At 42.3% G+C, this 17,714-nt stretch overlaps 1 protein-coding gene across 1 annotated transcript in view; it reads left to right on the top strand.

Moving 5' to 3' along the window:
* The window catches only part of LOC142655485 (uncharacterized), a 72,074-nt gene extending 54,903 nt beyond the window's left edge, over positions 1 to 17,171 (top strand). The window contains exon 10 of the mRNA XM_075829753.1: positions 14,561 to 17,171. Coding sequence (XP_075685868.1) covers positions 14,561 to 16,788 — 2,228 coding nt within the window. The 3' untranslated portion in view covers positions 16,789 to 17,171. The remainder of the gene's footprint in view (positions 1 to 14,560) is intronic.
* Positions 17,172 to 17,714: the final 543 nt, after the last annotated feature.

The raw sequence follows: 17,714 nt of genomic DNA, 5'->3' as shown, positions 1-17,714 counted from the left end.
GTAAAAATATACCTTCATAGTGTGTCCAGGAGTTTGGTGGGAACAGACCCAACAAACATAGCCCCGGCTCACAGGGGACTCGTTTACCTGTTACTGATGAGAGAAAGTCCGTGACCCCTCTCCAGAATTTAGCAATTACCGGGCAGTGCCACACCATATGGTCAAAGTCTGCCCGACCATGCCGGCATCTTTTACAACTAGCCGAGGAAGATCTGCCCATATGCAATAGCCTGGTAGGAGTTATATAACATCTATGGAAAATATATAGCTGCGTCATTTTATTATTAGCCGCTGGTGAAACCGCAAGATGTGACGACATTGCATCAAGCCAATCCTCCTCAGTCAGGTTCGGAATCAGCCCCTTCCATCTAAGTTCCACCGCACAACCCGCGTGTGCTAACCTTTGAGACAGTAGGAACGTGTAGACTACTGATATCAGGCCCCGCGGGCCTTGTGTTCGAAGCACCCCTATAAGGGGTAGGGAAGATATCAAAGTCTGAGCGTGTCTGAATTGGGCCCTGAGAGCGTGGTGCAGCTGTACACATCTAAATGTATCCCTCTCTGGCACCTGGAATGTATCTTGTATCTCCCTTGCTGATAACGCGTGTCCATCTCCAGTACTCAAATGTTTCATTTGTGTCACCTCTAAACCCTCCCAGAATGCATGATCCTGAAATCCCAAAAAGTGAGGTAACTCATGGTTGGACCACAGCGGCAACTCCGCTACCGTATCTTTAAATTTCAACAGTGATTTTGCATGAGCCCACACCTGCTTCGCCAGTTTAATCAACGGTAACATATGCTTAGGGCTAAAATCATGTGGTTCTAAAACGGGCCATAAGTTAGGTACTCTGAGAAAATGTGCTAGATGATGTTCGGCATTGGGCAATGGATCATCCAACATCCACAGCCTAATATATCTAAGTTGACCTGCCAAATAGTACAAAAACACATCCGGTAGGGCCGCTCCCGCCCTCTGTTTGGGCCTCTGCAGAGTGTCTATTTTGAGCTTATGTCTATTCTTTCCCCAGATAAATGGAGTAAATATAGGAGTTGACCAAATTAAAGAACTTTTTAGGAACCATTGTGTCCGCGTGTTCCAAGACATATAGCAATTTAGGTAGCACTACCATTTTAATTAGGTTAATTCTACCCGCCACTGATAAGGGGAGTGATTTCCAGACTGCAAATTTATCTTTCAAATATGAAAGTAGGGGTACACATTTATATCGTATGAGTGTGAACTATCCCTAGATATCCAAACTCCCAGGTATTTAAAACTATGCACCACTTGTAGACCCTGAAAATGTGAGCCCCACCCACAATTGTTAGAATGGAGAGGCATGAGATAGGACTTACTCCAGTTAACATGCAGGCCCGAAAAACTGCTAAACACCTCCATCAATCTCATAGCCCTAGGTAATGAGGCATTCGGGTTGGCCAAGAACAGCAGCATATCGTCAGCGTAAAGTCCTATGCGGTCTTCTCGCGGTCCGATCCGAATGCCCTGAAAGGCCATATCTCTTCGAATCCCTATAGCCAGGGGCTCTATGGCAAGTGCGAACAATAGGGGGGACAATGGGCACCCCTGTCTCGTACCCCTATGAAGCAAAAAGGAGGGGGACAAAATCTCATTAACCACTACCGAGGCTTGAGGCTCTTTATATATGATTGTAATCCATTTGATAAAGGTAGTCCCGAACCCAAATTTCCTGAGCACCTCACATAGGTATGTCCACTCTACAGAGTCAAATGCCTTGGCTGCATCCAAGGATGCCAGCGCCCAATCCTGCTGCTCCCACCACCCCATCTGAGTAACCACCTGAGCTCTACGAATACTATCCGAAGTGGATTTCCCTGGTATAAAACCGGTCTGATCAGAGTGTATGACATCATTGATGACCCGCGCTAGTCTATTGGCCATTAATTTAGTCAGTATCTTATAGTCTATGTTAAGCAGTGATATGGGGCGGTAAGAACCACAATCCTCTGGGTTCTTGCCTGGTTTTAGAATAACTACTATGGTAGCTTCTTTCATAGAATCCGCCAGGTCACCCGCCAATAAGCACGCCTCAAATAGAGAAAGAAGTTGGGCTGACATAACCTCAATGTATTGAATATATACTTCCAGAGGAATCCCATCCGGGCCCGAGGCCTTACCCTTAGTCATATCCAATATACACTCAGAAATCTCCACTGTGAAGGGGGGCTCGAGTAACTCACACCCCTCCTCCGACAACTGTGGAAACTGCATGTCATCCAAATATTTCCCCAACTCTTCCATTGAGTGCCCAGCCCTAGACGTATATAAGTCCCTATAGAAGTTTGCAAATTGAGCCACTATCTCCTGGGAGGTATGGACCAAAACATTCTGAGCATTTTGAATATTCAACACTGGAGGAGACATGGTATTCTGTCTCACCACATGAGCCAAGAGTTTGCCGGATTGGTTACCCAATTCAAAAAAGGATTGGCCAGTGAAGAAGATTCTACGGTCCGCCTTCTCCTGCAGTACTAAAAGATAATCTCTCCCCACCGAGAGCCAAGCCTCCCTGTTTTGTGGGGAGGGATCACCCACAAACGCGGCCTCCAATTCTCCACACTTTCCCGCCAAATCCTTTTCCCTTTGGGCTGAGGAGCGCTTCACAAATGAACTTGATGGACATGTGTCTTTTTTCAACCGTACAAACTATGTAACTATATATTGATGATTTCAGGCAGCCTCTCAAATACGCTTTCAGCGTATCCCATCGTAGTAACCCATTCTGCTCCTGCCTATGTGCTTCAAGAAAGACATCTAGCTGATCTGGGATCCTATCGTTTGGTTTGGTTTGATTAATTGGAGCCAAAACGGGTGAATTTTAAGGGCCCCCCTCCTACCCACCTCCGGTAGTGACATTTGCAGGAGAATCGGACTGTGATCAGAAATTGCTCTGGGGAGATGTTCAATGCTCTCCATAGAATTATATACAGAGGACGTGCCAAAAATATAATCTTTACGAGACAATGCATCAAATTGTGGTGTGTGACGTGAATTCACGAAGTCCCATATGACTAACTCTCCATAGATCTACCCAGCCTATCTCCTCCATTAATGCGGCTAATGGGGAGACCCCTTGTCTTGCGTCACCCTCTCCCCTCAACAGGAACCGATCAATAGACTGATCCATTATAAGGTTCAGGTCTCCTAGGAGGATCACTCTGGCTTCTTGATCTGCGGAAGCAAAGGAAACCGCCTCCCTAAGAAGTGCCAGAGACCCTGGCGGTGGGTTATATATCCCCATTATGACATAAGGTGTGGAATTAATGTTGGCGTGGACGAATACGTATCTCCCCTCAGGATCAATTCTGGTATGCATCACTTCCCACCTAAGAGTTCTATGTATTAATAGAGATACCCCTCTAGAGGCAGAAGTTCTAACAGAGTGTCTACTCCACTGAATCCAGGGCTTACATAAAAACTGTACTGTGTCTGCTGTCAGATGCGTCTCCTGAAGACAAATTATATGTGGGTTCACTTTCTTAAGCACAGTGAAAATCATATTCCGTTTCCTTGGAGTCCCCATGCCCCTCACATTCCAGGACAAGAACTTAAGTGACGCCATACTTAAAAAACTCTCTATGTTCTGATAACAGCCCTTCCCTCTCCCCCCCCCCTCTCCCTAGGTAGTGCCATTCCCTGATATGCAGCTCTCAAAATGTAAGGTACTCGTTGTCTGACATAGTGTAAAACAGAGATCAAAAACATGAACCACATAAAAACCCATTTTGCCATCAGGAGCTCAAGAGCTATATACTATATATGAAAGGGGTAGCTTCCACCGCTAAGGAATTTACACAGTGGAATCACAAATCAGACTGCGTACTCCAGCAGATTCCCCCCTATATTGTGCTTTACTGTGCCACAGAATTAGAGGAACAACGACCCGTTGGTCAGAATCCCCCTATTAACACTTCGGTAACCTACTACAATCACATATCGTAACAAGAGTAAAATATGATCTGGAACCATTCTGAACTCCGGACCCCCTTATAGGCATATTACAGGCATATTACAGGAATATAAAGCATTATGAAAGGAAAACATTTTCTTTAAACATTGTCTCCCCCATGTATAACCTCTCCCCACAGGCTTTCTTTAAGTATTCGAATGCGACTTCAGCCTCCGGGGTCCACATCTTGGCATTCATACCTTTCTTAGTGAGGGTGCAGATAGGGGCTGTCAAAGATGAGAAGTTGGGGATGAAGAGTTGGTAGAAGTTGGCGAATCCTAGAAAGCGTTGGATGGACCTTAAGCCTTGGGGGCGTGGCCACTCCAGGACGGCCTTTACCGTTCTGGGGGTCCATCTTGAGGCCCTGATCTGAGATAATATAGCCCAGGAAGGATAGAGACTTCTTCTCAAACACACACTTCTCCAACTTGGCGTAAAGTCGATTCTCTCTTAGACGAAGCAACACCTGGAGGACATGACTTTGATGAGTTACTGGATCTGGGGAAAAAATCAGAATGTCATCGAGATACACCACAACACAAACATAAAGGAGATCACGAAAAATGTCATTGACAAATTCTTGAAATACTGCGGGGGCGTTACACAGGCCGAAGGGCATGACTAAGTATTCGTAATGCCCATCACGAGTATTAAAGGCAGTCTTCCATTCGTCACCTTGACGGATCCGATTTAGATTATAGGCCCCCCGCAGGTCCAGTTTAGAAAAAAAATTTGCCCCCCGTATGCGATCAAACAGTTCCGAAATTAAAGGCAGAGGATACCTGTTCTTCACCGTGATCTGGTTTAAGCCTCGGTAGTCAATGCAAGGTCGTAACGATCCATCTTTTTAACAAAGAAGAACCCTGCTCCGGCCGGAGATGAAGATTTACGAATGAAAGCCCTCTCCAGGTTCTCCTTGATGTAAGCCGACATGGACTGGGTCTCTGGCAAAGAGAGAGGGTACACTCTACCAGGAGGAGGAGACGATTCTGGAACCAGGTCAATCGGGCAGTCATATGCCCGGTGTGGCGGCAAGGTCTCCCTCCTTTTTATTGAAGACATCGCCGAACATGGAGAAACAGGGGGGGCAAACCTGCCAACGACTGAAGAGGAGTGGACTGTGGCGACTGGATGTGACTCAGACAGCGGTCAAGACACTTCGGGCCCCACTGGAGAACCTCTCCAGAGTTCCAATCCAGGACGGGAGCGTGCAGACGAAGCCAAGGCAAACCCAGCAGCACGGGGTTGACGGCCTTGGACAGGACGAACAGAGAGATGAATTCAGCATGAAGGGCTCCCACTTGGAGTTTCAATGGCTTGGTTACAGACACAACTGGGTCCGGTAATGGCAGTCCATCCACCGAGGCAACGATCAGCGGCCTTTCAAGCGGGATAGTGGGCAACTGTAGGAGATCCACAAGATCCTGGCAGATGAAGTTGGCTGCAGAGCTGGAGTCCAGATATGCAGAGACCTGATGGGACCTCTCGCCAGCAATGATGGTTACAGGGATGAATAGTTTGGAGGAGAGTTCTTGCTTCAATGTGTTGACGCCCAGGGTTGTCTCTCCAACCAAGCCTAGGCGCTGGGGTTTTTTGGCTTGTGAGGACACAGACGCACGACGTGGCCAGCGAGGCCGCAATATAAGCAAAGTCCAGAAGTACGCCTGCGCTGTTTCTCCTGGACCGATCATTTTAGTCGGTCAACTTGCATCGGAACCTCGGGCAAAGCGATAGATGCAGGCAAGAGGGGTTGCTGAAAGTTGGGCGCCAGTCTAGGGCGCCGACGTTCCTGACGAACCTCATGGGATCTCTCCCTCAGCCGTATGTCAACCCGAGTGGCAAGCAGAATCAAGTCGTCCAACGCGGAAGGCAGGTCTCGAGCAGCCAGTTCATCCTTGATCTCGGGCGACAGGCCATGCCAATAGGATGCCACGAATGCCTCATTGTTCCAGGATAGCTCTCCTGCCAGAGTCCGGAACTGAATAGTATATTCGCCCACGGAGGTGTATTCTTGGCGAAGGTTGAAGATGACGGTGGCGGCTGATGAGACTCGTCCCGGCTCCCCAAAAACGGTTCGGAATATTCGTGCGAACTCCGGGAAGTCTCGGGTCTCGGGTCCCTGACGTTCCCAGATAGGGTTAGCCCATGCCAGGGCCTTGCCGGTCAGGAGGGAGATGATAAATGCGATCTTGGCTCCATCTGACGGAAATGCCCGAGAGTGCAGGGTAAAATGAATGTGGCATTGGTTCAGGAACCCCCGACACGCACTTGCGTCTCCATCGAACCGAGAGGGCAATGGCAGCGAGAACCGAGGGTCCGTACAGGAACTGCCAGGAGGAGCAACAGGAGGGTCGGCTTGAGGAACTTGGATAGAAGCAGGAATGGAGGCAACTAGCGTCCCTAGCTGCTGCGCCATAGAGTCCACGGCCACGAGGAGCTGGTCCTGCCTAGCTCGGAGATCCAGCAAATCCGCTTGCATGGCTTGGGAGGGTGTCAAGCCCTTGAATTGGCCAGCGGGGTCCATGGCCAGAGCGTACTATCACGATGCGAGGTGTGAACCCACTGGGCAGTACCGCGTAGCGGGGATGGCAGCTGGCCAAACCGGAGAGTACACAGTTCAATGGTTCAGCGAGAGTACCTGAGGCAATTGTAGGCAGTGGCGAGGCGGACACGTCCAGGGACAGGCGGCGGGAAGTCGTCCGGTGGGGCGTAGCAGGGCAGCGTAGGCTGTAGGACAGAACGGCAGGTAGCACAGCACGGCAATAGCACTAGGTAGCACGGAGACAGGATACGGAATACAGGAGCAAGGTACACTGGGAGGCTGGAAGACACTGGGAGACCATAAGCAAGACAAACAATGGAAAACTAACAACGCTCTGGCAAGAGGGCAGAGCCCCTTTTATAGCCCGGGGCATCCTGGGTCAGATTGCAATTTTACTGTAAAAACGTGCGCACTGGCCCTTTAAGGCCGTGCACGCGCGGGCGCGCGCCCCCGCCGGAGACACTCAGGATCCGGAAGAGAGTGCCGGCGCCTGACTGGGGGACGACGCTGCAGAGAGGTAAGCTGTCTATGACCACGGCCATCGGGGTTAATGACCGATCGACGGGCCGTGGCCATAGACACTACACTTTCACTTATTAGGCGAAATTCACACGAACGTGTGCGTTTAGCACGCGCAAAAAATGCAGCGTTTTTTGTGCGTTGCAGTTCCGTGTGTCATAAGTGTTTGGTGCGTGACTGCGTGAATTTCTCGCATATGCCATCCTTATGACACGCGGTTTTGTGGTTTAGAAAAATAAATTAAGGTGGTGGTTTCATTTTTCCTTCATTTCTTGATCTACTGTTTCGCGAATCACGCGTAGCACACGGAAGTGCGTACGTGTGCTGCGCGGGATTTTCACGCACCCAATGACTTCAATGGGTGCGTGATGCGCAAAAAACGCTCAAGTATAGGACATGCAGTGAGTTTCATGCAGCGGAAACACACTGCGTGAAAAACACGGAATGTCTGAATGTCCCCATTGCCTTATATAGGTCCGTGCATGTATCATGGACGTGAACTACGCTCGTGTAAATAAGGCCTTAATGTGAGACACGAGGTATTATGAATTTTGAACTTCCATGTGTCTCACATTAATAGTAATTAACCCCATCATGTACCTCACACATTAACACAATGTTTTCCATTATGACTAAAAAACATGATGGTGTTAATTACTATTAATGTGAGGCACATGGAGGTTCAAACTTCATCACACCACGCGCCTCACATCAGAAAATTGAATAACTTTTTTTTATTTTAATTATTATTGTTGACAACAGTATCATTTTGGTATCGAGTATCGCAATACTACACTAAATATCGGTATTGAAGTCCAAATTCTGGTATCGTGACATCCCTACCTCTGTGAAACGTGGTGATGATGGTAATGTCCTGGTTTGGGCCTGTTTTGCTGCATCTGGGCCATCTTTACATCATTGATGAAGCAATGAATTCTGAATTATACCAGAAAGCTCTAAAGGAAATTGTTATGACGTCTGCCCATGAGTTGAATCTCAAAAGAACGTGGGTCATGCAGCAAGTCGTTCTACAGAAGAATGGTTAAAGAAGTTTTAGAATGGCCAAGTCAAAGTCCTGACCTTAATCCAATAGAAATGTGTAAGGACCTGAAGCGAGCAGTTAATATGAGAGAACCCACCAACATAACAGAGTTGAAGGTGTTTTCTACGGAGGAATGGGCTAAAATTCCTCCAAGCCGATTTGAAGGACTAATTAACAATTATTGGAAATGTTTAGATGCAGTTATTGCTGCACAAGGGGGTCACACCAGATACTGAAAGCAGAGGTTCACATACTTTTGCCACTCACGGATACGTGTTATTGGATCATTTTCCTCACTAAATAAATCTTAAAGTCTTGACTCATTTGTTTGAATTGGTTCTCTTCATCTACTTTTAGGACTTGTGTGAAAATCTGATGTAGTTCTAGGTCAAATGTATGCAGAAATATAGAAAATTCTGAAGGGTTCACAAACTTTGAAGCACAACTGTACGTAAGTAGTGCAATGCATTATAATAGCAATCAGTGGTTCAGGCCTTCAAGTACCCTAGTGGGACTAAAAAAATAAAAAGTTAAAAAAAAATTGTACAAAAAATGTTTCGAGTTAAAATACCAAAAATCTTATTTTCGGGAAAAAAAAAATATATACATAAATACTATTTATGCAGCTGTAGTGACCAGAGCTATAAAACTATCATGTTTTTTTTATCCCTTATGGTGAATGCCATCAAAAAAAATTAAAAACAATGCGGTCAGGAACAGCGATCGTTCGGTTACAGAAGCCTTTAAAAATTACAATATAGTGCAATACATTAGTATTGCAGTATATTGTACCAGCGATCCAATGATCGCTGGTACAAGTCGCCTAAGGGGACTAATAAAATGTGTAGAAGAATTAAAGTTATTAGTGAGAAAGAAAAAAGTTTAAAGTTAAAAAACCCCCTTTTCCCATTTTTCTTCTAAAGTAATGTAAAAAAATAAACAAAATTGGTATCCCTACGTCCGTAAACGGCCGAACTATTACAATATACCATTATTTAACACGCACGGTGAACACCGTAAAAAACGTAAATAATTGAAAGCGCCAAAATCACTTTAGCTCTAAAAAAAAAAATGAAATACAAATTTTTGATCACTTTTTATGTACTAAAAAATGTTACCAATAAAAACTACAGCTCGTCCCGCAGAAAATAAGACCTCCCACCACTCAATCAACCGAAAAATTAAAAAGTTACGGCTCTTAGAATGTGGTGAAACAAAACCATTTTTATTTTAACAATTAGATTTTTCTTTGTAAAAGTAGTATAATATAAAAAAAAATATATATAAATTTGGTATCACCGTAATTGTTTTGAGCCGCAGAATAATGTAAAGTTTTCGTTTTTACTGCACGGCGAAAGCTGTAAAAACGAAAACTCCAAAAAGTTGAATAATTTTTTTTTGCTATATCAGCCCGCAAAGAATTTTTTTTCTGTTTCCCAGTACATTTTATGGCACTTTAAATGGCGTCAATAGAAACTACAGCTCCTACCGCAAGAAATAAGCCCTCACAGCACTCTATTGACGGAAAAAGAAAAAAGTTATGGCTCTAAGAACATGGGGAGTGAAAAACTAAAATAAGAAATAAAAAAATTGATCAGTCCTGAAAGGGTTAATTCATTTCTAATGAAAAAACTGCATGACCTCATGTGGGCTATTTCCGTACTCGGGAAAAATTGCTTTACAAAAATTGGTGCTTTTTTTCTCCTTTATCCCTTGTAAAAATGAAAAAATGCAACATTTTAGTTGAAAAAAATTGTGATATTCATTTTCGCGGCCTAATTCTAATAAATTCTGCAAAAGTCCCATGAGATCTAAATGCTCACTATACCCCTAGAAAAATTCCTTGAGGGGTGTTTCCAAAATGGGGTAACTTTGGGGGTTTTCACTGTTTTGGTCCCTTTCGGGCGTTGCAAACGTGACATGGCACCGAAAACCATTCCAGCAAAATTTGTGCTCTAAAATGGTGCGCCTTCCCTTCTGAGCCCTGCTGTGGGTCCAATCAGCAGTATTTTACCACATATGGGGTATTGCCGTAATCAGGAGACATTGCTTTACAAATGTTGGGGTGCATTTTCTTCTTTATTTCTTGCAAATATTAAAAATTTCTATGTTTTTTTAGAAAAACAGTAAATTTTCATTTTTACAGACTAATTCCAATATATTTAGCGAAAAACCTGTGTGGTCAAAATGCGAACTATACCCGTAGATAAATTCCTTGAGAGGTGTAGTTTCCAAAATGGGGTCACTTTTGGGGGGTTTCCCCTGTTTTGGTCCCTCCAGGGCGTTGCAGACGCGACATGGCACCGAAAACCAATCCAGCAAAATCCATGCTCCAAAATCCAAATGGCGCTCCTTTGTATTGCAGTGTATTATTGCCTGTCCGTTTAAAACGGACAGGCATCTGCTAGGTCATGCCTGCGGCATGATCTAGCAGGCATTCATGACAGGCAGACCTGGGGGCCTTTATTAGCCCCCCGGCTGCCATTGGAGACACAGACACTCGGCGATCGTATCGCCGGGTGTCGGTGGGAGAGAGAGGGAGCTCCCTCCCTCTCTCCAAAACCACTCAGATGCTATTGTGCACCGCATCGGAGGGGTTAAACGGGTGAGATCGATACTTATATCGATCTCACACGGCAGAGCAGGGACGCCCCCAGCCCTCAGCTGCCTCTAGAAGCTGAGAGCAGGGAGATTTGACGCTCCGTGCTCTGTTTACTTTATCCTGTTGCAGTGCCGTAAAAAGGCATATGCATCAGAATAAAGCCCGTTAGTGGCCGCCGTTAAAAGGCGTATTGGCGGTCACTGACAGGTTAAAATCTGCAGCCTGTCCCGCAAAAAACAAGCCCTCACACAGCTTAGTCGCCGCAAAAATAAAAAGTAATAGCTCTTAGAAAATGGCGTCACAGAAAACAATTTAGTTTTGTCAAAAAAGTGATTTCATTGTTCAAAAGCTGTAATACCTGAAAAAAACTATAAACTTGGTATCACCGTAATCGTATCAACCCTCAAAATAACACCCCTTAAAAAATACATTGAGGGCTGTCGTTTCCAAATTGGGGTCACTTCTCAGCAGTTTCTTCTATTTTTTTTGTATCTCAGAGCCTTTACAATTGTGAACAATGCTGTGTAAATCACCAAATTAGGCCTCAAATGTGCATGGTGCTCTTCATTCCTGAGCCCTGTCGTATGTCCAGACAAAAAATTAGGGACACATGTAGGGTGTTTCTAAAACCAGGAAATACAGCATAATAATTAGAGAGCTGTCTGTTCATGGTGGCACAAGCTGGGCGTAAAATATTGGGCACTGAAATGTCATATCTATGGAAACATCCACTGTACACTAGTTTACATTTGCGGGGTCAATATGCTGACTACACCCCCAGATGAATGCCTTGAGGGGTGTTGTTTATAAAATGAGTTCACTTCTGTTTTGGGCTTTGCAAATGCGACATGGTGTCTGCAAACCATTCCTCAAAATCTGCGCTCCAAAAGCCAAATTGCGCACCGTGCTTCCCTTTGAGCCCTGCCGTGCGTCCAAACAGCATTTTATGACCGCAAATGGAGTATTACCGTACTCGGGTAAAATTGTTTTACAAATGTTGGGTTGCTTTTTCTTCATTTATTACTTTTAAAAATGAAGATTTTTAGCTAAAACTACACCTTATTGGAGAAAATTTAAGTTTTAGTTTTTATTTTCACTGCCTAATTTTTATAAAATCTATGAAACACTTCAGAGAACAAAATGCTCACTGAACCCCTAGATGAATTCCTTGTGGAGTCTAGATTCTAAAATGTTCTTTTTTTTGGGGGGGGGGGTGTTTTTTGTATTTTGGTACCTTAACCCCTTAAGGACAAGCAACGGATAAATCCGTCGCAAGCAGGTGTTAGTTCCCGCATAGTGACGTATATATCGGTCGCTCTGATCGGGTGGGTACTGCCAGTGTACCCACGTGATCAGCGGCAGGAGCACGGCTGTTCTACACAGCCTGGCTCCTGCCGGAATTGAAGCGCGCTCCGATTCCGGAAGTTTAACCCATTAGATGCCGCTAGATAGCTACAGCGGCACCTAATGTGTTTGACAGAGGGAGGGAGCTCCCTCTGTCACCCCATCGACGCCTCCGCAAAGAAATTGCAGGGTGCTGTCGGGTTTCCATGTCAGCCGGGGAGCCTGACAAAGGCCTGCCTTCAGCATGTGCCAGAGGCATGGCCTAATAGATTGCCTGTCAGTTTTACACTGACAGGCAATAATGCTTGGGTATGCTAGGTATACCATAGCATTATATAAGCGATCAGCAGATCGCATGGTAAAGTCCCCAAGTGGGTCAAAAAAAAAAAGTAAAATAGTTAAAGTTTATGGAAAAATAATAAAAAAATACTGTAAAAATAAAATAAAACCATTTTTTCCCCAAAAAGTAGTTTTATTTAGTGAATGTGTAAAAAAAAAATTAACCAATACACATATATGGTATCACCGTGATCGTAACGACTCAAACAATAAAGTTAACGCATTAATTAAACCGCCGGGTGAACGGTGTCCAAAATAAACACAAAAAACTATGGCAAAATTCCTTTTTTTCTCTCATTCCCACCATAAACAATAAAATAAAATAAAAGTTAATCAATAAGTCCCATGTACCCCAAAATACTAATGAAAACTACACCTTGTCCCGCAAAAACAATCCCACATTTGGCTACATCAACGGAAAAATAAAAAGTTACGGCTCTTGGAATGCGGCGATGCAAAAACAAGTAATTGTTTTTTTAAAAAAGGGTTTTTGCTTTGCAAACGTAGGAAAACATAAAATCGCTACATATTTAGTATCACCATAATCATTCCGACCCATAGGATAAAGGTAACATGTTATTTATGCCGCATAGTGAGCGGCGCAAATGTATAACATGAAAAATAATGCTGGAATAGCCATTTATTTTCTATTCTTTCCTAAAATAAAGTTCATAAAAGTTATTCAATATAATATATGCACCGAAAAACGATACAATTGAAAAATACAACTCGTCCCGCAAAAAACAAGCCCTTATACGGCTATGTCGACGGAATAAAAAAAAACTTACGACTCTTAGAATGCAACAGTGAAAAGACAAAATCAATCCTTGGTCGTTAATACACAAAATGCCCCGGTCATTAAGGGGTTAAGGCCTCTGCAAACCTATAGTGACGCCTAGAAAACATCCTAGTGAAAAGGAGGCTCTAAAATCCACAAGACACTTAGGATGGAATAGGTTATGGAAATGTTCTTGAAAATTTTAAAACATTGCTGCTAAAGTAAGGAACCTTTCCCCTTAGAACAACCTGAATTCTTAGTGGAATGATATAACAAGATACTGGAATCATTAATTAAAGATTCTGAATGATAACCTCACTCTGTCTATTCTATAAAGATGTTTTATAACATTGAGATCCGGTGACCGTGCAGCCATTAGGATATACAGACCTCATTGTCATGTCCGTGAATTCAGCATGAGATGTGTCCTTTGTCTCATGGCGCATTATCTTATTAAATGTAGACTGCAGACATGATTTGATTGTCAATAAAGCTTTGTTCACACATAGCAGCCACGGCACGGCTCATGCATCCGAAAACTGTGCCGACAAGGTTTTCAAATTGATCATTGTAGTGTGATTTTGCTGATCAACTGTTTACCCGAAAAAATGAACGGCCATTAACATGTAATTACAAAAGCTTAATAGTGAAACCGCTTGTCGACACGGTTTTTCGGTCGCATTAGATGCACCTCAGTCAGTTTAGTGGCCACTATTTGTGAACACAATCTTACAATATTGGGGGTTATTTATCAACAATTCTCTGCCAGTTTTCTACACCATTAATGATGCCGGCCAACGTCAGGATGTAGAATGTGACGCAGCACTGATGTTAAAGTGCTGCATCGCATACAAGGTCCTGACGCTGCTGTGTCAGAGTTTACTCAAAGTTTTCTCTTTATTAAGACTGGCATTTGAAACCCCAGTCTAAATAAATTCCCCCATTAATCTTCGCTATTGTATTAAAGTGATTCCCAATTTGTATTGAAGGGCCATATGTGTTGTCAGAGGACAGGCTTAATTTTCAGACAAAGTTGTACTTATCAGATTTTGGAACTTTATCAAGTCCAGGGTTATGTAAAAACAGTGGTCACTAGAAGAAATCGGGAGTTTGTATAAAACTTCAAAATGTATCAATGACAAAGCTTTATAAGACTGGAATTACACATGAAGTTTTGGTTTAGTTTTTGTGTCAGTTTTATGAGCCAAATCCAATAGTAGATTCAAAAGAAATAGGAAATATAAGTGAAGAACGTATACTTCCCGTTTTTGCTGAATTTACTGTTGGTGTTTGCTCAAAAAAAATTGATTGTAAAACTGCATGTGTGTTTCCAGCTTAATAAGAATGTTATATATTTGTCTAATTTGTGGTTAAAAAAATAAATCTATTTTAATCCCAACAGGAAATCCCAGTAAGAACTCTGAGGGAAACTTCATGTTATCGATACATTATAAAGTAGAAGATGAAGATATCATACAGCAGTCTTCAGGAGAAAACCTCCTTATCCTTAATGTACAGCCAGGACTTCACAGTACAGATCTATCATATAATTCCCCTATTCATGTGCAACCTTCCCCTGACCAATCGGAGATCCTTACCACAAGTACAGCTCAGAAAGGGGGTAAAGGTTTTCAATGTGTTAAACAGTTCAAAAAAACCTTAGGTCGTGTTATGCACAGAAGAATTCCCACAGCGGAGAAGCCATACTCCTGTTCAGAATGTGGAAAATGTTTTGAACAAAAATCTAATTTTGTTATACATGAGAGAATTCACACAGGAGAAAAGCCATATTCCTGTTCAGATTGTGGGAAATGTTTTACAGATAAATCAAATCTTGTTGTACATGAGAGAATTCACACAGGAGAGAAGCCATATTCATGTTCAGAATGTGGAAAATGTTTTAGAGATAAATCCTATCTTGTTCAACATGAGAGAATTCACACAGGAGAGAAGCCATATTCATGTTCAGAATGTGGAAAATGTTTTACAGACAAATCAAGTCTTTTGATACATAAGAGAAGTCACACAGGGGAGAAGCCATATTCATGTTCGGAATGTGGGAAATGTTATACAAATAAATCAAATCTTGTTAAACATCAGAGAACTCACACTGGGGAGAAACCATATTCATGTTCGGAATGTGGGAAATTGTTCACAAATACATCAGGTTTTGTTGTACATATGAGAACTCACACAGGGGAGAAGCCATATTCGTGTTTAAAATGTAAGAAATGTTTTACAGGTAAAACAGATCTTGTTGTACATGAGAGAAGTCACACAGGAGATAAGCGGTATTCATGTTCGGAATGTGGGAAATTTTGTACCAATAAATCAAATCTTCTTAAACATGAGAGAACTCACACAGGGGAGAAGCCATATTCATGTTCGGAATGTGGAAAATGTTTTACAGATAAATCAAGTCTTTTGATACATAACAGAATTCACACAGGTGAGAAGCCATATTCATGTTCGGAATGTGGGAAATGTTGTACAAATAAATCAAATCTTGTTAAACATAAGAGAATTCACACAGGAGAGAAGCCATATTTATGTTCAGAATGTGGGAAATTGTTTACAAATACATCAAGTCTTGTTGTACATATGAGAACTCACACAGGGGAGAAGCCATATTCGTGTTTAAAATGTAAGAAATGTTTTACACGTAAAACAGATCTTGTTGTACATGAGAGAAGTCACACAGGAGAGAAGCCATATTCATGTTCAGAATGTGGGAAATGTTTTACAAGTAAACAATACCTTGTTATACATCAGAGAATTCACACAGGAGAGAAGCCATATTCATGTTCTGAATGTGGGAAATTGTTTACAAATACATCAGGTCTTGTTGTACATATGAGAACTCACACAGGGGAGAAGCCATATTCGTGTTTAAAATTTAAGAAATGTTTTACAGGCAAATCAGATCTTGTTATACATGAGAGAAGTCATACAGGAGAGATGTATTTATGTTCAGAATGTGGAAAATGTTTTAGAAGTAAACAATACCTTGTTATACATAAGAGAAGTCACACAGGAGAGAAGCCGTATTCATGTTCAGAATGTGGAAAATGTTTTATAAGTAAAAAATACCTTGTTATACATGGGAGAAGTCACACAGGAGAGAAGCCATATTCCTGTTCAGAATGTGGGAAATGCTATACAAATAAAGCAAATCTTGTTAAACATGAGAGAAGTCACACAGGAGAGAAGTATTCATGTTTAGAATGTGGGAAATGTTTTACAAGTAAATCATACCTTATTATACATGAGAGAAGTCACACAGGAGAGAAGCCATATTCATGTTCAGAATGTGAGGAATGTTTTACAAGTAAATTAAACCTTGTAATACATGAGAGAAGTCACACTGGAGAGACGTATTCATGTTTAGACTGTGGGAAAGGTTTTACAAATAAATCATACCTTGTTATACATGAGAGAAGTCACACAGGAGAGAAGCCATATTCATGTTCAGAATGTGGGAAATGTTTTACAAGGAAATCATACCTTGTTACACATCAGAGCAGTCACACAGGAGAGAAGCAATATTCATGTTCAGAATGTGGGAAATGTTTTACAAGGAAATTAATTTTAAAAAATCATCAGAGAATTCATGTAGAGAAGAAACCATAGTCTCTTTTTTAACAGATCAATCAGGTTATTCAGAGACATAAAACAGGCAATACGAGAATTCATTATTGGGCTGGACTTGAGCTGCCAAACACCCAAATTATATTTGCCTGAGGTGAACTGTGACCAAGATCAATGGAGGAAAAGTATTGTGGATTTAAGGGTATGTTTACATGAGTAGTTTTTTTTTCTTGTTTTATTCCTGTGATTTTTGTAATCATGACAATAGCACGGTGGTTTCTAAAACAATTGGCGCAGTTTTACATTTATTATGAACACTGCGTCAAAAACTGAGAATGATCAACTAGTTTTAATTACAATTTTCATAAATTCACCCACACTGCAGGAGAATCCAGAGAATCCATGTAAACGTATATTTTTTTATTTAACTGCATTTATTGAAAAAAAATATTATTGTTTTTTCTTGAAAAAAATAAAAGATACATTAAGCAAACGTTCTCATCTGCATCATTGTACAATATATCACATGTGCAGAGAGGGTAATGTAAAATCAGAACATTCTGATAGCTGAAAGATGAAAAAAACAATAATCCTTATTGATCCAAGTATAAAGCATAACAATAAAGTCAAAAATATCCAATGAGAGTAAAAGCACATAAACAGGATAATTTCACAAGGAAACCCAGTAGACAATATAACACAAATGGGGAAAAAAGGTGGGGGGGCCATAGGGAGCTTAACCAACATGATGTCGGTGTGAGATTAAGAAACAGCTGATGAGCAATCCAATGTGTATCTCATAAGGCCCAGGAGGAATGAAATGCATCAACCCTATTATTTTAACTTCTAAAATTCTTAATCCTGGGGTAGAGATCCTTCAGAGAAGGGGAGAGACGGTTCAACTGTCTGGCTATAAGCCAGCCTTAATCATATGTAAAATCTCGCGAGATCATGCTGTGCTGTGAGTA

Source organism: Rhinoderma darwinii, chromosome 1, assembly GCF_050947455.1.
Source record: "Rhinoderma darwinii isolate aRhiDar2 chromosome 1, aRhiDar2.hap1, whole genome shotgun sequence".
NCBI classification, from domain to species: Eukaryota; Metazoa; Chordata; class Amphibia; order Anura; family Rhinodermatidae; genus Rhinoderma; species Rhinoderma darwinii.
The sequence above is the reverse complement of the archived record's forward strand: the minus strand, read 5'-3'. Positions and strand labels throughout refer to the sequence as shown.